Raw genomic sequence first — 22,644 nt, forward strand, 5'->3', positions numbered from 1 at the left:
CTGTGTTGTTTCAATGGACTGCAGAGAACTAACACAGGCATTTAATAATGATTCTGCAATAGATGGAATGATTCCCATGGAGATAATAAAAGATATGGAGAAAAGAGAACTACTTAGAGTATTTATAGATAAAGGAAAGGGGGGGAGTATAGAGAGGGAGAGATGGAGCAAAAAGTACATTTTACATTTAGCAGATGTTCTTATCCAGATCGACATAACAGTGAGTGCATACATTTTCTTACTGGTCCCCTATGGAACCCACAACCCTGATGTTGCAAGCGCCATGCTCTACCAACTGAGCGCCATGCTCTACCAACTGAGCTCCATGCTCTACCAACTGAGCGCCATGCTCTACCAACTGAGCGCCATGCTCTACCAACTGAGCTCCATGCTCTACCAACTGAGCGCCATGCTCTACCAACTGAGCTCCATGCTCTACCAACTGAGCTCCATGCTCTACCAACTGAGCTCCATGCTCTACCAACTGAGCGCCATGCTCTACCAACTGAGCGCCATGCTCTACCAACTGAGCTCCATGCTCTACCAACTGAGCGCCAGCTCCACTGCCACCAACTGCTCTACCAACTGAGCTCCATGCTCTACCAACTGAGCGCCATGCTCAACTGAGCTCCATGCTCTACCAACTGAGCTCCATGCTCTACCAACTGAGCGCCATGCTCTACCAACTGAGCGCCATGCTCTACCAACAGCTCCATGCTCTACCAACTGAGCGCCATGCTCTACCAACTGAGCGCCATGCTCTACCAACTGAGCGCCATGCTCTACCAACTGAGCGCCATGCTCTACCAACTGAGCGCCATGCTCTACCAACTGAGCGCCATGCTCTACCAACTGAGCTCCATGCTCTACCAACTAGCTCCAACTGAGCTCCATGCTCTACCAACTGAGCTCCATGCTCTACCAACTGAGCTCCATGCTCTACCAACTGAGCTCCATGCTCTACCAACTGAGCTCCATGCTCTACCAACTGAGCTCCATGCTGAGCTCCATGCCAACTGAGCTCCATGCTCTACCAACTGAGCTCCATGCTCTACCAACTGAGCTCCATGCTCTACCACTGCTCCATGCTCTACCAACTGAGCTCCATGCTCTACCAACTGAGCGCCATCTACTGAGCTCCATGCAAGCTCCATGCTCTACCACTGAGCTCCATGCTCTACCAACTGAGCGCCATGCTCTACCAACTGAGCTCCATGCTCTACCAACTGAGCTCCATGCTCTACCAACTGAGCGCCATGCTCTACCAACTGAGCGCCATGCTCTACCAACTGAGCGCCATGCTCTACCAACTGAGCGCCATGCTCTACCAACTGAGCTCCATGCTCTACCAACTGAGCGCCATGCTCTACCAACTGAGCGCCATGCTCTACCAACTGAGCGCCATGCTCTACCAACTGAGCGCCATGCTCTACCAACTGAGCTCCATGCTCTACCAACTGAGCTCCATGCTCTACCAACTGAGCTCCATGCTCTACCAACTGAGTTCCATGCTCTACCAACTGAGTTCCATGCTCTACCAACTGAGTTCCATGCTCTACCAACTGAGCTCCATGCTCTACCAACTGAGCTCCATGCTCTACCAACTGAGCTCCATGCTCTACCAACTGAGTTCCATGCTCTACCAACTGAGCTCCATGCTCTACCAACTGAGCTCCATGCTCTACCAACTGCTCCAGCTCTCCATGCTCTACCAACTGAGTTCCATGCTCTACCAACTGAGTTCCATGCTCTACCAACTGAGCTCCATGCTCTACCAACTGAGCTCCATGCTCTACCAACTGAGCTCCATGCTCTACCAACTGAGTTCCATGCTCTACCAACTGAGTTCCATGCTCTACCAACTGAGCTCCATGCTCTACCAACTGAGCTCCATGCTCTACCAACTGAGCTCCATGCTCTACCAACTGAGCTCCATGCTCTACCAACTGAGCCACATGGGAAAATGGGGACTAAAGGGAGTGGGAGGGGCTAAGCTAGGAAGAAGAAAGGGAAGCATCAGAGGCAGAGAGAGGAGAACTAGGCAGAGAAAAAGAGAGAGGGACTAATGTACAGAGAGAAAGGGAGTTAAGGAGGTAGAGAGAGAAAAAGAGAGAGAAGGATGTAGAGAGAGAACAGGGAAGGAAGGAGGTAAAGATGGAGAGAGAGGGAAGGAGGTAGAAAAAGAGAGCGAAAGAGTCAGAGGAGGTAGAGAAGGAAGGAGGTAGAGAGATGGCCTCTGGGGATGTACCATGTGTGGGAGGGAAGGAGGGGTAGGTTGAGGAGCCGTAGGGGAAGGGATGGCTTTGATGAATAAAACATCCCATGAATGAAGGGGTGTGAATGCATTAGCTCGAGATACAGAGAGAATGAGGAAGGGAGGAGAAAATAAGAAGCAGGGGAAATAAGAAGCAAAGATAGGGATGACGGGCAATCGGAAGATAGTTTTAAGAATGTGCAGGCATAGGGATGGAGAGAATGAGGGAGGAAGAGAGGAAAAGGGGAAGTCAGGATGGACAGGGAGTGTGGAGAAGAAAAGAGAGAGGGGGGAAGAGAGGAAAAGGGGAAGTCAGGATGGACAGGGAGTGTGGAGAAGAAAAGAGACAGGGGGGAAGAGAGGAAAAGGGGAAGTCAGGATGGACAGGGAGTGTGGAGAAGAAAAGAGAGAGGGGAGGAAGAGAGGAAAAGGGGAAGTCAGGATGGACAGGGAGTGTGGAGAAGAAAAGAGAGGGGGTGGGGAAGAGGACAGAAATAGTGCTCCGTTTGTACAGAATAAAGAGAATCGAGAAGCACCGGTAGAATGTAGAGTCGTTTTTTATAACAAGAGCATAAGTGTCTTGTTATCTTAGGGAAAGCTTTTGTCCAGTAATTGCTCCATAACCATGTAAGTCTGTGGAGAATATGAATGTAGAAGCTAAACTGTGCTCCCTATCGGTTTGAGTGGGCCTTCAGTGTGTTGAGTGAGCACAGAGTTGTACACCAAACAATTATAGGAGAGTCAGTGAAGTGAAAAGAATAGGATCTTCTGTTCTTTGCCAGGGCAACATGGACTCAGTGGTAGACATAACATAGTAAATGTAAATCTGGGCGACTCCAATTAGTATGATATGTTACGTTTAATATGGCATACATTGATTTGTGGATGTCTATCATCCATTTCGTACAATATATTACGAATTGCAATTTGTACAATATGTTACCAATTAACAAAACGTATAATATGTTATGTATTCAAATTTGTTGTCTCTAACATCAGCTAGGTGGCTAATGTTAGCTAGGCAAAGGGTTAGGGGTTAAGGTTAGGATCAAGGTTAGGGTTAGGATTCAGGTTAAAGGGTTAAGGTTAGGGTTAGAGTTAGTGGAAGGGTTAGCTAACATGCTAAGTAGTCGTAGCTAAAAGGAAGTAAGTACTTGCAAAGTTGCTATTTAGCTACAATGACAAAGTTGTCCGTGATGAGATTCAAACACTCAACCTTCGGGTTGCTAGATGTTTGCTCTGTCTGTCTGTCTGTCTGTCTGTATCACTAGAGAAATAATTCATGATTATTAATGTCTGTTTATTTATTTTAATATTAATAAGTTGGTGTGTGTGTGTGTGTGTGTGTGAGCAGTGTGGGTGGAGGAAGAAGGAGGGGTGAAAGTCATTTAAAGTCTTCTTGCTTTTAGACACAGAACTCGACCATGTTTTAACACTGCACATCATACCGGGGGGTACAGTCAGTCAGTTTGTGTGTGTGTCAGCGTGGGTGTCCATACGCGCATGAGAAAAAGACCAAGGCACTCTGCAGTCTCGCCCACCAAGCTTGGTGGTTGTTTTAAACCATGCCAGTGGCTGCATTCACCATAGTAGTGCCTTGACGTTGAACAAATATTGTACCAACGAGACACCATTAGGCCCGCCATACAAAGGCCTGCAGCTCAAACATGATCTGCATGTCTCCATGGACCTCAGCAGGCCTCTAAACTGGGGGCCTGGAGGAGCAGTGTCTGCAGGGTGAAGGCAGTTAATGCCCCCACTGTGTTTACACCAGCTCATTGAAAGGGAGGCTGGCTGGTGCTCTCTAGCTGGGTATTTTACTCAATCTGCTGAGTCTGATTATATGTACATTTTTGCCTGTAGTGATATAGTTTTATTTGCTGGGCATTGAGCAGAGATTTCTGCCCACACAAATAGGTTTGCCTGCAGTGACAGTCATATTTTGAGAAATCCTGGCAAAGGAATAGAATGAGGAAAGGTTGGTTCATTCCATAGAGAATGATAGAAGCAACTAGTGAGACTACTGCCCACTCAAATGGGGTTGCTTGCAGTTACAGTCATATTTTGAGAAATCCTGGCAAGAGAATTGTTTGAGGAAATGTTGGTTTCTCCCATAGAGAATGATAGAAGCCTCTAGTGGCCAAAAGGCTGTTATAGCATGGGCAGCACCATTGTGTGCTTCCACCATGCTTCAGACATTTTAAAGTAGTCAACTGGGTGGGGATTCTGATGGGTTGTAGCCTCAATGGCGCTGCCCATGCTGTCACAGATGCTATAATGGCACAGATATGAAGATGAGTCCTCTATACATTCCTATGGTTCATCGAAACATTTAATACACTCATGACCAAAAGTATGTGGACACCTGCTTGTCAAATATCTCATTCCAAAATGATGGTCATTAATATTGAGTTGGTCCCCCTTTGCTGCTACAACAGCCTCCACTCTTCTGGGAAGGCTTTCCACTACATGTTGGAACGTTACTGTGGGGACTTGCTTCCATTCAGATACAAGAGCATTAGTGAGGTTGGACACTGATGTTGGGTGATTAGGCCTGGGTTGCAGTCGGAGTTCCAATTCATCCCAAATGTGTTTGATGGGGTTGAGGTCAGGGCTTTGTGCAGGCCAGTCAAGTTCTTCCACACTGATCTTGACAAACCATTTTTGTATGGACATCGCTTTGTGCACGGGGGCATTGTCATGCTGAAACAATGCCCAAACTGTTGCCACAAAGTTGAAAGCACAGACTCGTCTAGAATGTCCTTATATACTGTAGAGTTAAGATTTCCCTTCACTGGAACTAAGGGGCCCGAACCATGAAAAACAGCCCCAGACCATTATTTCTCCTCCACCAAACTTCAGAGTTAGCACTATGCATTCGAGCATGTAGCTTTCTCTTGGCATCCACCAAACCCAGATTTGTCCGTCGGACTGCCAGATGGTGAAGCGTGATTCATCACTCCAGAGAATGTGTTTCCACTGCTCCAGGGTCTAATGGTGGCGAGCTTTACACCACTCCAGTTGACGCTTGGCATTGCATATGGTGATATTAGGCTTGTGTGCGGCTGCTCGGCCATGGAAACCAATTTCATGAAGCTCCCAACGAACAGTTCTTGTCCTGACGTTGCTTCCAGAGGCAGTTTGGAACTCGGTAGTGAATGTTGCAACCGAGGACAGTAGAGTGTTACGCGCAACGTGCTTCAGCACTTGGTGGTCCTGTTTTGTGAGCATGTGTGGCCGACCACTTCGAGGCTGAACCGTTGTTGTTCCAAGACGTTTCCACTTCACAATAACAGCACTTACAGTTAACTGGGGAAGCTCTAACAGGGCAGAAATTTGATTAACTGACTAGTTGGTAAGGTGGCATCCTATGACTGTGCCATGTTGAAAGTCACTGAGCTCTTCAGTAAGTCCATTCTACTGTCAATGTTTGTCTATGGAGATTGCATGGCGGTGTGCTCGATTTTATACACCTATCAGCAACGGGTGTGGCTGAAATAACCTGAAATAGCCAGTTTCTTTGCAGCAATTCGACCATGAAGCCCTGATTCACGCAGTCCCCTCTGAACAGTTGATGTTGAGATGTGTCTGTTACTTGAACTCTGTGAAGCATTTATTTAGGTTGCAATTTCTGAGGCTGGTAACTCTATTGAACTTATCCTCTGCAGCAGAGATAACTCTGGGTCTTCCTTTCCTGTGCCGGTCCTCATGAGAGCCAGTTTCATTATAGCACTTGATGGTTTTTGCGACTGCACTTGAATAAACTTTCAAAGATCTTGACATTTTCAGCATTGATTGACCTTTTTGTCTTAAAGTAATGATGGACTGTTGCTTCACTTTGCTTATTTGAGCTGTTCTTGCCATAGTATGGACTTGGTCTTTTACCAAATATGTCTATCTTCTGTATATAATCCCTACCTTGTCACAACACAACTGATTGGCTCAAACGCATTAAGAAGGAAAGTAATTCTACAAATTAATTTCAAAGCACACTTGTTAATTGAAATGCATTCCAGGTGACTACCTCATGAAGCTGGTTGAGAGAGTGCCAAGAGTGTGCAAAGCTGTCATCAAGGCAAAGGGTGGCTACTTTGAAGAATCTCAAATATAAAATATATTTTGATTTGCATAACTTTTTTGGCTACATGATTCCATATGTGTTATTTCATAGTTTTGATGTCTTCACTATTATTCTACAATGTAGAAAATCATTAAAAATAAAAAAAACCTTGAATGAGTAGGTGTGTCCAAACTTTGGACTGGTACTGTATGTGTACAGTAACATGCTGCATCCCCTCTCCTTCCCAGGTGAACGGTGTGAGTGGGACAGGCGTCAGGGCCGCTGTGTCCCGGGGGTGTGTAGGAATGGGGGGACGTGCAGGGAGCTGTCTGGAGGGGGGTTCCGCTGTGAGTGCCCTGCAGGAGGGTATGAGCGGCCCTACTGCGCTGTCACTGCACGCTCCTTCCCCCCCAAATCCTTTATCATGTTCCGAGGCCTCCGCCAGAGATTCCACCTCTCCATTTCTCTCACGTGAGTACTGACATTCTTTCTATTTCTCTCTCGCTCTCTCTTTCAATATTTCTTTTTAGACCCTTTCTCAATTCCCTGCTCTTTCTTTCATGTGTCATGTCATTTATTTTTTATATTTTACCCTCTATCCTGTTCTCGTTGTCCCCTCCCCCACTTCTAGAGGCCCAACTTGGGACCTGGTGTGGCCCCTTGCTGTGTTCTGATTGGTCAGACGTGATTGCTTTTGTGAAGTGGTCACAAATGTGATCTCAGGTCTAACTAAATCCCATGACTCAGAGGTACATTAGCTTTAAGACACATGACGTGATCCGTCCCAGCCTTTCTCAGCAGGCATAGCTCTTTTATTTATTATATACCACAATGTCCTATATACTCATGTACACTTGCATTAGAGATGTGCGGTGAACCCTACAGCTTATCCTGTACTATGTACAGAGCATCTCCTGTACCGTGTGTGTGAGGTGGGGTTACTCACAGCTCCCTGACATGGTTGTGGGTTGTGTTACAGTTTTGCCACTCTGGAGAACAGTGGCCTCCTCTTCTACAACGGACGCTTCAATGAGAAACACGACTTCCTGGCTCTGGAGATCCTGGAGGGTCAGGTGGTGCTCAAGTACTCCACAGGTATGTGTCTATCTGTATATGTATGTGTATGGCTTTGTGGGTGTGCCCCGACTATATAATGGTAGGCGAAACCTTGGTTTTGAGTGTGACCTCAGACCTGTCTGTCCCCAGGTGAATTGTCCACTCAGGTGAGCCCCTTTCTACCTGGGGGCGTGGCCGATGGAAACTGGCACACTGTCCACATCCACTACTACAACAAGGCGAGTCCCTGTGTGTGTGTGTGTGTAACCCGTAATATCTGCACATACCATGCATTTGTTAGAATTTTCTCCCCTTCTACATTTTTCTCAGCCCTCGCACAGTGTGAGTACGGTATGGCTGTGTGTACAGGTTTGTCTTTCACTCTCTGTGAGTGTGGCTGTGTGTACAGGTTTGTCTTTCACTCTCTGTGAGTGTGGCTGTGAGTTCCCCTGCCCTCTTAGCCCATTTGCAGTGTCAGTGTTTCTTTCTATGTCACATATTCTTCCCTCTCTCTGATAGTCCACTGTGTGTGTACTGCATTTTACTCTCTGTCTTTGTAGCAGCACAAGCAGCAAGAGTACAGCAAGATGTTTTGGTGTATTCTGTGTGTTCTGTGTGTGTACTGTGTGTGTACTGTTTGTATGTGTGCGTGTGTATGTGTGTTAAATTTGACTGTTCCTGTGTCTGCCCCAGCCCAAGCGCAGTGTGAGTGGGGAGGCCCAGGGTCCATCTGATGAGAAGGTGGCGGTGGTCAGCGTGGACGACTGTGACACAGCAGTGTCGCTACGCTTCGGAACGCAGCTCGGCAACTACAGCTGTGCTGCTCAGGGCAAACAGACCAGCTCCAAGAAGTAAGTCTCTCCTTCTCTCTATCTCACACACACACACAGACACAGACACACACACACGTGCACGTCATGTGCAAGTCAGTGTCAGGGTTAAACCCTCAGCATTACCACTTAAGCCTGGCAATGCTGTCTGGACTTGACAAGTCACTCACCACTGCTGTGCTCTGTAAGCACTGAGGAAAGTACAAGGGCAACATCTAATAGTGTTGTGCTCCTCTCTTCCATCCTCCTTCTCTCTCTATCCCTCTGCCTTCTCTCCCTCTGCCTTCTCTCTCTATCCCTCTGCCTTCTCTCCCTCTGCCTTCTCTCTCTATCCTTCTGCCTTCTCTCTCTATACCTTTGCCTTCTCTCCCTCTGCCTTCTCTCTCTATACCTCTGCCTTCTCTCCCTCTGCCTTCTCTCTCTATCCCTCTGCCTTCTCTCCCTCTGCCTTCTCTCTCTCTCCCTCTGCCTTCTCTCTCTATCCCTCTGCCTTCTTCTCTCCCTCTGCCTTCTCTCTCTCTCCCTCTGCCTTTCTCTCCCTCTGCCTTCTCTCTCTCTCCCTCTGCCTTCTCTCTCTATCCCTCTGTCTTCTCTCCCTCTGCCTTCTCTCTCTATCCCTCTGCCTTCTCTCTCTATCCCTCTGCCTTCTCTCTCTATCCCTCTGCCTTCCTCCCTCTGCCTTCTCTCTCTATCCCTCTGTCTTCTCTATCTCTCCCTCTGCCTTCTCTCTCTATCCCTCTGCCTTCTCTCTCTATCCCTCTGCCTTCTCTCTCTATCCCTCTGCCTTCTCTCTCTATCCCTCTGTCTTCTCTCCCTCTGCCTTCTCTCTCTATCCCTCTGTCTTCTCTCCCTCTGCCTTCTCTCTCTATCCCTCTGCCTTCTCTCTCTATCCCTCTGCCTTCTCTCTCTATCCCTCTGCCTTCTCTCTCTATCCCTCTGCCTTCTCTATCTCTCCCTCTGCCTTCTCTCTCTATCCCTCTGCCTTCTCTCTCTATCCCTCTGCCTTCTCTCTCTATCCCTCTGTCTCTATCCCTCTGCCTTCTCTCTCTATCCCTCTGTCTTCTCTCCCTCTGCCTTCTCTCTCTATCCCTCTGCCTTCTCTCTCTATCCCTCTGTCTTCTATCCCTCTGCCTTCTCTCTCTATCCCTCTGCCTTCTCTCTCTATCCCTCTGTCTTCTCTCCCTCTGCCTTCTCTCTCTATCCCTCTGCCTTCTCTCTCTATCCCTCTGTCTTCTCTCCCTCTGCCTTCTCTCTCTATCCCTCTGCCTTCTCTCTCTATCCCTCTGCCTTCTCTCTCTATCCCTCTGCCTTCTCTATCTCTCCCTCTGCCTTCTCTCTCTATCCCTCTGCCTTCTCTCTCTATCCCTCTGCCTTCTCTCTCTATCCCTCTGTCTTCTCTCCCTCTGCCTTCTCTCTCTATCCCTCTGTCTTCTCTCCCTCTGCCTTCTCTCTCTCTCCCTCTGCCTTCTCTCTCTATCCCTCTGTCTTCTCTCCCTCTGCCTTCTCTCTCTATCCCTCTGCCTTCTCTCTCTATCCCTCTGCCTTCTCTCTCTATCCCTCTGCCTTCTCTATCTCTCCCTCTGCCTTCTCTCTCTATCCCTCTGCCTTCTCTCTCTATCCCTCTGCCTTCTCTCTCTATCCCTCTGCCTTCTCTCTCTATCCCTCTGCCTTCTCTCTCTATCCCTCTGCCTTCTCTCTCTATCTCTCTGTCTTCTCTCAACCTGCCTTCTCTCTCTATCCCTCTGCCTTCTCTCTCTATCCCTCTGCCTTCTCTCTCTATCCCTCACCCTTCTCTCTCTCTCCCTCTCTCTCTATCCATCTGCCTTCTCTCTCTATCCCTCACCCTTCTCCCTCTCTCCCTCTCTCTCTGCCCTTCTCAGATCCCTGGATCTCACCGGTCCCTTGTTTTTGGGCGGAGTGCCCAACATGCCTGATCATTTCCCGTTTCACACCCGGGAGTTTATTGGCTGTATGAAAGACCTCCACATCGACAACAGACCTTTGGACCTGGCGGGATACATCTCTAACAATGGAACCCTACCTGGTCTGTATAGCATACTCACAGATACAAGTGGAAACTCAGATACTTTACTGGGGGTAAAAATCCAGTTGGAACTTCCACTCACTCACCACCAAAATATGGTGATGAGAGGAGGTACAGTGGCCAGCAGATGGAGAAGATGGAGCGAGATGAAACTGGGCTGACAAATTTTCTCATCGATGAAAAGTTCAATCTCAATACAGTTTTCTGTTCCCAAAAGTATAATATTCTGTGAACACAGTGCGCAAGTTCTGTAGACTTGACACAAAGCGTCTTTAGCTGTCTGTGTTTGTGTTGTCAATAGAAACCACTAACCGCTAAGTTGATTGAGTTTGATTGAGTTAACACAGATGTGATGATTTTCTCTGGTTCTGATAGGATGTAGTGCCAAGCTGCCCTTCTGTAACTCCGACCCATGTCAGAACGGAGGAACGTGTCGTGTCAGCTGGGAGACCTTCTCATGTGACTGCCCCCTAGGGTTTGGAGGGAAGGACTGCAGCCATGGTAAGCACTGACATACCTGTCCAGTAAACATAGGCTTTTCTCCTTTATTAACAGATGTATACACACACCTCATACTAACCTCACTGACCATACCTCTTCTCCTTGCCCCCCTACAGTGATGCCCCACCCACATCGTTTCCTGGGAAACAGTGCCCTCTGGTGGGACCTGAAGAACGACATGACCATCTCCACACCTTGGTACCTGGGGCTGGTGTTTAGGACGCGGGCCAGGGAGGGCACTCTGCTACAGGCACAGGCCGGACAGTACACCAGTCTGGTCTTCCAGGTCTGTACACACATACATATACACTTACCTGTGCTACCTAACCTGCACTAGTTGATCTGTGTCTATATGTCCGTCTGTCTTTGGAAATGTGTCGGTTTATGTTGGAGTAATAGCAACCTACAGGGGGACTCCAGACCATATTTGTGTGGATTACTCTGTGGATTATTCACACGTGTCTCTGTTGCAGCTGGTGAGTGGTCAGCTGGTGTTCTCGGTGACCAAGGGGTCAACGCTGCCGGTGCGTCTGCGTCTGGACCAGGTGCAGGTGAGCGACGGGCGCTGGCACGACCTGCAGCTGGAGCTCCGAGACGTCCGCAGCGGGAGGGAGACGCGCTACGTGGCTACCGTCCGCCTCGACTTTGGCCTCTTCCAGGTGAGAGTCACAAATTGTCCGTACACACTGATTTAAAGTCAGATTTGCGTTTCTTCCCTTAATTGATTAGGTTATAATTGTCGAGGCGTAAACTGATCCTAGATCTGCACTTAAAGGTGACTTTTACCCGGAGAGACACATTAAGGTCGTGTCCAGAATGAACAGTGACACACTAAATCCCCATGTCACTCAGCAGTGCAGACGTCTCAATGCAAATCATAACCTCTAATTGGCCCTGTAATCCTGTAGGTTGTTAATCCCAATATCCAATCCTAAAGCCAGTGTAATGTCTGCCTTAAAACCTGTGTTTGTATACATTCACTCCAGCCATGTAGCACCACACACTGTCTTGTTATGTTCTTTCATGGTCTCTCCTGTATCCTCCTTGTTCACTTGCTTTCATTGAAATATGTTTGTCTCTCACTCTTTCTCTCCCTAAACCTGTCTAACACTTTCTATCTATTCTGTTCTTTCACATATTCACTCTTCCCCCTCTCTTTCTCTAACTCCATCTATTTGAATGCACTGAAGTCATTCTGAATAACAGCGTCCGTTAACTGGCTAAATTTTTAAGTGTAATCTATTTAGTCTCTCTCTATTTCTTCCCACTCTCTCTCAGGGCACAGTGATAGTGGGGAATGAGATTCATGGGCTGAAAGTGAAACACCTCCATGTGGGCGGAGTCCTGGGCTTGGGGGAGGTACAGAACGGGATACGGGGCTGCATCCAGGTAAGGGTTCCATCACAATGGCAACTGTATCTTAACCGATGCCCATAATTCTTTCTGGGACTCTTATAGATTTTGTGTGTTAGCATGTACAGTCGTGGCCAAAAGTTTTGAGAATGACACAAATATTAATTTTCACTAAGTCTGCTGCCTCAGTTTGTATGATGGCAATTTGCATATACTCCAGAATGTTATGAAGAGTGATCAGATGAATTGCAATTAATTGCAAAGTCCCCTTTTTGCCATGCAAATAACTGAATCCCCAAAAAACATTTCCAGTGCATTTCAGCCCTGCCACAAAAGGACCAGCTGATTCTCTCGTTAACACAGGTGTGAATGTTGACGAGGACAAGGCTGGAGATCTCTCTGTCATGATGTTTGAGTTTGAATAACAGACTGGAAGCTTCAAAAGGAGGGTGGTGCTTGAAATCATTGTTCTTCCTCTGTCAATCATGGTTACCTGCAAGGAAACACGTGCAGTCATCATTGTTTTGCACAAAAAGGGCTTCACAGGTAAGGATATTGCCAGTAAGATCGCACCAAAATCAACCATTTATCGGATCATCAAGAACTTCAAGGAGAGCGGTTCAATTGTTGTGAAGAAGACTTCAGGCCACCCAAGAAAGTCCAGCAAGGGCCACGACCGTCTCCTGAAGTTGATTCAGCTGCGGGATCGGGGCACCACCAGTACAGAGCTTGCTCAGGAATGGCAGCAGGCAGGTGTGAGTGCATCTGCACACACAGTGAGGCGAAGACTTTTGGAGGATGGCCTGGTGTCAAGAAGCGCAGCAAAGAAGCCACTTCTTTCCAGGAAAAACATCAGAGACAGACTGATATTCTGCAAAAGGTACAGGGATTGGACTGCTGAGAACTGGGGTAAAGTCATTTTCTCTGATGAATCCCCTTTCCGATTGTTTGGGGCATCCGGAAAGAAGCTTGTCTGGAGAAGACAAGGTGAGCGCTACCATCAGTCCTGTGTCATGCCAACAGTAAAGCATCCTGAGACCATTCATGTGTGGGGTTGCTTCACAGCCAAGGGGGTCGGCTCACTCACAATTTTTCCTAAGAACACAGCCATGAATAAAGAATGGTACCAACACATCCTCCGAGAGCAACTTCTCCAAACCATCCAGGAACAGTTTGGTGACAAACAATGCCTTTTCCAGCAGGGAGCACCTTGCCATAAGGCAAAAGTGATAACTAAGTAGCTCGGGGAACAAAACATCGATATTTTGGGTCCATGGCCAGGAAACTCCCCAGACCTTAATCCCATTGAGAACTTGTGGTCAATCCTCAAGAGGCGGGTGGACAAATAAAACCCCACAAATTCTGACAAACTCCAAGCATTGATTATGCAAGAATGGGCTGCCATCAGTGTTGCCCAGAAGTTAATTGACAGCATGCCAGGGCGGATTGCAGAAGTCTTGAAAAAGAAGGGTCAACACTGCAAATATTAACTCTTTGCATCAACTTCATGTAATTGTCAATAAAATCCTTTGACACTTATGAAATGCTTGTAATTATACTTCAGTATTCCATAGTAACATCTGACAAAAATATCTAAAGTTACTGAAGCAGCAAACTTTGTGGAAATTAATATTTGTGTCATTCTCAAAACTTTTGGCCACGGCTTTATGCTATGTATGGTATATAGGTCTATGTTCTTATGAGACTGTATTTGACACCTAATTTGTCTATGTTTTAGGGGGTTCGTTTGGGGGTGCGACCAGATGCCATGCCCCTGCCCCGCCCCTCCAGGGCTGTCAAAGTGGAGACGGGCTGTAACGTTGGCAACCCCTGTGTCTCTTCCCCCTGCCCGCCCCACAGCCGCTGTTGTGACAATTGGGAACGCCACACCTGTCTGTGCGAACCAGGTAAGATACTACAAGAGAGAGAATATGTATTTGTGTGTTTGTGAGTCAGCAAATGCGTGTGTATATGTGCAGGCATTTAGCATTTGCAAAAAGACCTATGTTTATTTCTCTGTTGGCAAATGATACAAAACTATCAGGTGAGGTGACTATAAAGAGAAAGAAAGTTTGAGAGGTGTGATGAAGAAAGAGTGAAAAAAGGAGGAAGCGGTGAGCACCGCGGGGGGAGGAGAGGAAATACAGATGCTGACATGCCTTCAGCACCATCTACAACAAACACCTCTCCCTATTAGCATAGTGTAGCAGCGCTTCAGTACCACGGTGTTGGCTTTCATCAGCACAATGAGCATTACAGTACATACGGAGCTGTCCAATGAGCGTCAGGAGGAGACCAATCAAAGTTTCATAACGCCACTCGGAAGTGCTCTGAATAATTCCCTCTCATCTTTGGCTGTGAGTACTTCAGTGCTGAATTAGCTTAAGGGCTTTCTCACGCACGAGAGAGTTACAGCTCTGTTCACACACTATATACTATACAGGCACACATACTGTACATACACATAGGGCACTGCACGACAGGGCACTGACATGAGGACATCTGCTGTCAGCGTGGTGCTGTGTTTGTTGGTGTTCGCCTGCTTGCTTTTTAGCATGCACAGGATAATTAGCTGCAATGAAAATGAAATAGGGTTAGTTCTGATAGATTGCAGTTGAATCGGCCCAGAGCTCGCAGTCGGCGTTCCAATTCATCCCAAAAGTGATCGATGGGGTTAAGGTCAGGGCTCTGTGCAGGCCAGTCAAGTTCTTCCACACCGATATCAACAAACCATTTCTGTATGGACCTCTCTTTATGCACGGGGGCATTGTCATGCTGAAACAGGAAAGAGCCTTCCCCAAACTGTTGCCAAATATTTGGAAGCATAGAATTGTCTAGAATGTAATTGTATGCTGTAGCATTAAGATTTCCCTCCACTGGAATTAAGGGGCCTAGCCCGAACCATGAAAAACAGCCCCAGACCATTATTCCTCCTCCACCAAACTTTACAGTTGGCATTCGGGCAGGTAGCATTCTCCTGGCATGTGCCAAACCCAGATTCATCCGTCACTGCCAGATGGTGAAGTGTGATTCATCACTCCAGAGAACGTGTTTCCACTGCTCCAGAGTCCAATAGCGGTGAGCTTTACACCACTCCAACCGACGCTTGGCATTGCGCATGGTGATCTTACGCTTGTGTGCGGCTGCTCTGACATGGAAACCCATTTTGTGACGAACAGTTATTGTGCTGACATTGCTTCCAGAAACAGATTGGAACTCAGTAGTGAGTGTTGGACAGACAGTTTTTAAAGGCTACACGCTTCAGCACTCGGCGGTCCCGTTCTGTGAGCTTGTGTGGCCTACCACTTTTGCGGCTGAGCCGTTGTTGCTCCATGACGTTTCCACTTCACAATAACAGCACTTACAGTTGACATGGGCAGCTCTAGCAGGGCAGAAATTTGACGAATTGACTTGTTGGAAAGGTGGCATCCTGTGACTGTTCCACGTTGAAAGTCACTGAGCTCTTCAGTAAGGCCATTCTACTGCTAATGTTTGCCTATTGAGATTTTATGATCGTGTGCTCGATTCTACACACCTTGTGGCTGAAATAGCCGAATCCAATAATTTGAATGGGTGTCCACATACTTTTGTATATATAATGTATGTTAATTTCCCAACATGCAGCTTGCCACGGCAAGTATGGTGTCATTGTGTGCATTTGTATGCAGTCAAGGCCAACATCTCTGTCTTTGTCAGTTTCCATGGTGAGGGCTATTATGTGTAGGAATCTATAGTGACAGATATCCTTAAATTGTGAATGCAAGGACACATTTAATAGGTGCAGGATCCTTTGTGAGGGACTTTTGTAAGAGCTGTTCACAGAAAGAGGTTCACAGCACTCACCTGGTTCTATAGGGAGTTTATTTTCAACTCTGAAGCTTTGTTCTTTCTGATGAAAACGGTGTTTGTGAGAAGAGCTCTAGGAGGCTGTAGTTTTATATGGATTTCTTTGATACACAAATATCATATGTGTGTGGACAGTAGGGCTCTATGGTGTTATGCAAAGGTTTTTATAGTGGCTGAGGGTTATGTTAAAGTACTTTGTTTTTAATAAAAGGCCATTTCCAATTGAGCCAACATTTGCTGCATTTACCATGAATTGGATCTCCACAAACACATTGCCTTTAAAAGCCACAATTCCAAGAACCTACGATAGGATTGAATAGCGGCCTATGTATCTTGTGTGAACAGCTCTATGCTAAAAGCGTTTTTTTTGTGTGTGTAGTATGTATTAATGCACATACAGTTGAAGTTGGAAGTTTACATACACCTTTGCCAAATACATTTAAACTCTGTTTTTCATAATTCCTGACATTTAATCCTAGTAAAAATTCTCTCTCTTCGGTCAGTTAGGATCACCACTTCATTTTAAGAATGTGAAATGCCAGAATAATAGTAGAGAGAGTGATATAGTTCAGCTTTAATTTCTTTCATCACATTCCCAGTGGGTCAGAGGTTTACATACACTCAATTAGTAGTTGGTAGCATTGCCATTAGATTTTGTAACTTCGGTCAAACGTTTTGGGAAGCCTTCCACAAGCTTCCCAAAATAAGTTGGGTGAATTTTGGCCCATTCCTTCTGACAGAGCTGGTGTAACCGAGTCAGGTTTGTAGGCCTCCTTGATCACACACGCTTTTTCAATTCTGCCCACAAATTTTCTATTTGCAACCCAGCTTTAACTTCCTGACTGATGTCTTGAGATGTTGCTTCAATATATCCACATCATTTTCTTTCCTCATGATGCCATCTATTTTGTGAAGTGCACTAGTTCCACCTGCTTCAAAGAACCTACACAACATGATGCTGCCACCCCCGTGCTTCACTGTTGGGATGGTGTTCTTTGGCTTGCAAGCCTCCCCCTTTTTCCTCCAAACATAACGATGGCCATTATGGCCAAACAGTTCTATTTTTGTTCCATCAGACCAGAGGACATTTGTCCAAAAAGTATGATCTTTGTCCCCATGTGCAGTTGCAAACCGCAGTCTGGCTTTTTTATGGCGGTTTTGGAGCAGTGGCTTCTTCCTTGCTGAGCGTCCTTTCAGGTTATGTCGATATAAGACTCGTTTTACTGTGGACATAGATACTTTTGTACCTGTTTCCTCCAGCATCTTCACAAGGTCCTTTGCTGTCGTTCTGGGATTGATTTGCACTTTTCGCAGCGAGTTACGTTAATCTCTAGGAGACAGAATGTGTCTCCTTCCTCAGCGGTATTACGGCTGCGTGGTCCCATGGTGTTTATACTTGTGTACTATTGTTTGTACAGATGAACGTGGTACTTTCAGGCATTTGGAAATTGCTCCCAAGGATGAACTAGACTTGTGGAGGTCTACAGTTTGTTTTCTGAGGTCTTGGCTGATTTCTTTTGATTTTCCCATGACGTCAAGCAAAGAATCAAGGTAGGCCTTGAAATACATCCACAGGTACACCTCCAACTGACTCAAATGATGTCAATTAGCCTATCAGAATCTTCTAAAGCCATGACATCATTTTCTGGAATTTTCCAAGCTGTTTAAAGGCACAGTCAACTTAGTGTTTGTAAACTTCTGACCCACTGGAATTGTAATTATAAGTGAAATAATCTGTCTGTGAACAATTGTTGGAAAAATGACTTGTGTCATGCACAAAGTAGATGTCCTAACCGACTTGCCAAAAGTATAGTTTGTTTACAAGACATTTGTGAGGTGGTTGAAAAACGAGTTTTAATAACTCCAACCTAAGTGTATGTAAACTTACGACTTGCATTTGTTTTAGGTTTCAATGGACAATTTTTTATTGGTAGTGGCTCCTAATCTGTGACCAGAACTTTTATTTCTGAAGCTCTGTATCTTGAGTTTGCAAATTCTCTGGGAAATTGGAACTTCACACATTTTCTCATGCCAAAACCGGATTAGATACATACCGGTAGTTAAATCAGAGTTAAATGCCTAAAAGATTATATTCGCAATGTCACTAAAGAAAAAACAAACAACCAAAATGGCAATAGCCACTACAATGTCAAAACATGATTTTGTCATAAGTTCAGTAACATTTGCTTGATTTTGCAGACCCACAACATCGCGGTGTATCGACATTAGCATGCCGCTAGTCAGCATGCTACATGATAATCAGCTTGCGTTAGCTAGCTAGCGTTAGCTTCTTAGCTAGCCAGCTCTTGTAGGTGTAAACCGATGTAACTCTGCTGGCTATGTGGCTAGCTAGATGACCAGCAGTGGTGACAGTGAGGGCGATTCAAGACTTTAATTTAGAAGTACCATCATGCAGAAATGGCAAAGAAAATACTGGTTGATGAGCTAACTAAGTCAGCTAGCGTGATAGCTATGACATTTACCAGTGTGCATGCACAAATGCATGATGACACATTGTATCGAAGTCAAGAAGGCATGCAGACTGGACTGCCTCTCTGGAACTGGACTGCCTCGTCTATTTAGCTAGACCAGACTACTCTCAGTCAGCAGCAGAGGGGTACACAGATGCATAGCTCATACAATTATATTTTGTATAGTAAATAACAATACATGTTGCAAAGTTAATACCTGTATCAAATATATATCACTGCATTCCACAATAGTGCGTAAAATCTCTAGTTGTTTGTGGTCCATAGGAAAAGGGACCCAACATCAAGCTTGTGAAGGGGCGATACACATTATGATAGCTTGTGACAGAGGATGAAAAACCTGGTGACCTCTAGATGTCCTCCTATACCCAGATCAAATGCACTAGATTTTCATCAGTTCTGCGTGATTCTATAGTTATCTTTATTTTTTATACTCAGCAGGTAGGGGCCTACGTACTTCAGATCGTTTGTCTTCATGAATGGTTTCATGTAAGCTTGGTTGCATCCCCCATCTGTTTAGCTAGCACAGACTGGAATACGTTCTGGGATACTTTCGATGGCATTGAGGAGTACACCACATCAGTCACTGGCTTCATCAATAAGTGCATCGATGACGTCATCCCGACAGTGACTGTACGTACATACCCCAACCAGAAGCCATGGATTAAAGGCAACATCAGCACTGAGCTAAAGGGTAGAGTTGCCGCTTTCAAGGAGCCGGACGCTAATAAGAAATCCTGCTATGCCCTCCGACGAACCATCAAACAGGCAAAGCGTCAATACAGGACTGAGATTGAATCGTACTACACCGGCTCCGACCCTCGTCGGATGTGGCATAACTTGCAAACTATTACAGACTACAAAGGGACCACAGCCGCGAGCTGCCCAGTGACATGAGCCTACCAGATGAGCTAAATTACTTCTATGCTCGCTTCTAGGCAAGCAACACTGAAGCATGCATAAGAGCATCAGCTGTTCCAGACGACTGTGTAGGCACGCTCTCCATAGCCGATGTGAGTTACACCTTTAAACAGGTCAACATTCACAAGGCCGCAGGGCCAGACGAATTACCAGGACGTGTACTCCGGAACATGCGCTGACCAACTGGCAGGTGTCTTCACTGACATTTTCAACCTGTCCCTGACTGAGTCTATAACACCAACATGTTTCAAACAGACCACCATAGTCCCTGTGCTCAAGAACACTAAGGTAACCTGCCTAAATGACTACCGTCCCGTAGCACTCACGTCTGTGGCCATGAAGTACTTTGAAAGGCTGGTCACACATTAACACCATTATCCCAGAAACCCTAGACCCACTCCAATGTGTATACCGCCCCAACAGATCCACAGATGATGCAATCTCTATTGCACCCCACACTGCCCTTTCCCACCTGGATATAAGGAACACCTATTTGAGAATGCTGTTCATTGACTACAGCCCAGCGTTCAACACCATAGTGCCCTCAAAGCTCATCAATAAGCTAAGGACCCTGGGACTAAACACATCCCTCTGCAACTGAATCCTGGACTGCCTGACGGGCTGCCCCCAGGTGGTAAGGTTAGGTAACAACACATCTACCACGCTGCTCTTCAACACGGGGACCCGTCAGGTGTGCGTGCTCAGTCTCCTCCTCTACTCCCTGTTCACTCATGACTGCATGGCCAGGCACGACTCCAACACCATCATTAAGTTTGCAGACGACACAACAGTGGTAGGTAGACCTGATCACCGACAATGATGAGACAGCCTATAGGGAGGAGGTCAGAGACCTTGCCGTGTGGTGCCAGGATAACAACCTCTCTCCCAATGTGAGCAAGACGAAGGAGATGATCGTGGACTACATGAAAGGGAGGACTGAGCACACCCCATTCTCATCGATGGGGCTGTAGTGGAGCGGGTTTAGAGCTTCAAGTTCCTTGGTATCCACATCACCAACAAACTATCATGGTCCAAACACACCAAGACATTAGTGAAGAGGGCACGACAAAGGCTATTCCCCATAAGGAGACTGAAAATATTTGACATGGGTCCTCAGATCCTCAAAGTTCTACAGATGCACCATGGAGAGCATCCTGACTGGTTGCATCACTGGCTGGTATGGCAACTGCTTGGCATCCGACCACAAGGCACTACAGAGGGTAGTGCGTATGGCCCAGTACATCACTGGGGCCAAGCTTCCTGCCATCCAGGACCTCTATACCAGGCGGTGTCAGAGGAAGGCCCTAAAAATTGTCAGACTCCAGAGCGCCAAGTTTAGGTCCGAAAGGCTTCTTAACAGCTTCTACCCCCAAGCCATAAGACTCCTGAACAGCTCATCAAGTGGCTACCCAGACTATTTGTCCCCCCCCTTTATTTTATGCTCCTGCTACTCTCTGTTTATTATCTATGCAAAGTCACTTTAACTCTACCTACATGTACATATTACCTCAATTACCTAAACTAACCGGTGCCCCCGCACATTGACTCTGTACCCGTACCCGTTAAAGTGACTATTTTACTGCCCCCTGTATATAGCCTCGCTACTGTTATTTTACTGCTGCTCTTTAATTATGTTATTTTTTACTTATTTTTCTTAAAACTGCATTGTTGGTGAAGAGCTGGTTAGTAACCATTTCTCTGTAAGGTGACAAATAAAATTTGATTTGATGTTAGTGTAAGAAGGCAGTTCATACAGCAAAGGATGCAGTATTTACATTTCTCCTGGATTGCCATGTATCATTTAGTTAGCCCCACCTCACCCCAGAAATGTGAGTCAGTTTTCTAATCAGTATACAGAGAAAATACATAGATGTATGTGTGCCTAAGAGATCCATAAGTGTTTTCCAAAATGGGTTAATCTATAAATCATATACAATAGACATTTTACACCAGTGCAGCAAGCTAGTGGACTCTATTTCAAGTACTGTTGAAATCAATTTGATTATTGGGGATATGATGATACCTAGTGGTGATGTGGTTGATTTCTCCCGAACCATCATTTTTATCTCCCCCTCGCAGTTCTGTTTGTTGTGATCTGGTAGGTCACTAAAAACTGTCTCCACTTCTTTCCTGTTCAAGAACTACGAGCCAAATGTCAGAGAAGTTGTTGACTAAATAGGCAACGTAGTGAGATATATTTTGTTGTATGCACTTTTTTATGCAATAGCAAGATAATGGCGATGACACATCTAGCTACATACTTTACAGTTTACAATATGCTCACTCATAGCTATGGGAATTTACGTGTATTGACTATGATTAACTACAGCTAATAAAATATAATTGCAATGAATGAGAGCTGCATCTGTGTATGTGCCGGTGCTTTTGCCTCCCATAGAACAGTCCGTCCTGATTGTAATATTGACAGCACCAGAGGCGGTCTCTATTGTCTTTGACAACACTGGTCCTGCCATGCATGCAAAGCTAGCTAGCATCCTCTTTGATGACAGGTATACAGTGCTAGCTAACTTAGCTAGCTCATCAAACAGTATTTTCTTTGATTTTTTTCTGCACAATGTCACTTATTAGAGGCTTGAATATCATATGAACTCACTGTCCCCACTGGTTATCTAGCTAGCCATGTAGCCAGCAGGGTTGCATCGGTTTCCATTGGACTAGATTAGAGCTTGCTAGCTAGGTAGCTAATGCTGGCTAGCTAGCAAGCTAACACTAGTGTAAAAAATGTATTAAAAAGATATTAACGCAACCATTTCATTTTTTTAAACATTTCATATAAGGAAATCATTCAATTGAAATATATTCATTAGGCCTTAATCTATGGATTTGACATGACTGGGAATACAGATATGCATCTGTTCGTCTCAGATACTCTACCTTAAAAAAAAGGGTAGGGGTGTGGATAAGAAAACCAGTCAGTATGTGTCCACCATTTGCCTCATGCAGCGTGACACATCTCCTTCGAATATAGTTGATCAGGCTGTTGACTGTGGAATGTTGTCCCACTCCTCTTCAATGGCTGTGTGAAGTTGCTGGATATTGGCGGGAACTGGAACACGCTGTTGTACACGTTGATCCAGAGCATCCCAAACATGCTCAATGGGTAACATGTCTGGTGAGTGTACAGGCCATGGAAGTACTGGGACATTTGTCAGCTTCAAGGAATTGTGTACAGATCGTTGCGAAATGGGGCTGTGCATTATCATGCTGAAACATGAGGTGATGGCAGTGGATGAATGGCACGGCATTGGGCCTCAGGACCTCGTCACGGT

At 46.0% G+C, this 22,644-nt stretch overlaps 1 protein-coding gene across 1 annotated transcript in view; it reads left to right on the top strand.

Moving 5' to 3' along the window:
• LOC112221553 (cadherin EGF LAG seven-pass G-type receptor 3-like) overlaps positions 1–22,644 on the top strand; it is a 51,811-nt gene that overhangs the window by 13,283 nt on the left and 15,884 nt on the right. The window contains exons 4-13 of the mRNA XM_042303951.1: positions 6,563–6,785; positions 7,294–7,409; positions 7,521–7,609; positions 8,064–8,221; positions 10,081–10,244; positions 10,620–10,745; positions 10,862–11,031; positions 11,219–11,404; positions 12,024–12,134; positions 13,837–14,005. Of these exons, the coding sequence (XP_042159885.1) occupies positions 6,563–6,785; positions 7,294–7,409; positions 7,521–7,609; positions 8,064–8,221; positions 10,081–10,244; positions 10,620–10,745; positions 10,862–11,031; positions 11,219–11,404; positions 12,024–12,134; positions 13,837–14,005 (1,512 nt within the window). The remainder of the gene's footprint in view (positions 1–6,562; positions 6,786–7,293; positions 7,410–7,520; positions 7,610–8,063; positions 8,222–10,080; positions 10,245–10,619; positions 10,746–10,861; positions 11,032–11,218; positions 11,405–12,023; positions 12,135–13,836; positions 14,006–22,644) is intronic.

This window comes from Oncorhynchus tshawytscha, linkage group LG22 (genome assembly GCF_018296145.1).
Source record: "Oncorhynchus tshawytscha isolate Ot180627B linkage group LG22, Otsh_v2.0, whole genome shotgun sequence".
NCBI classification, from domain to species: Eukaryota; Metazoa; Chordata; class Actinopteri; order Salmoniformes; family Salmonidae; genus Oncorhynchus; species Oncorhynchus tshawytscha.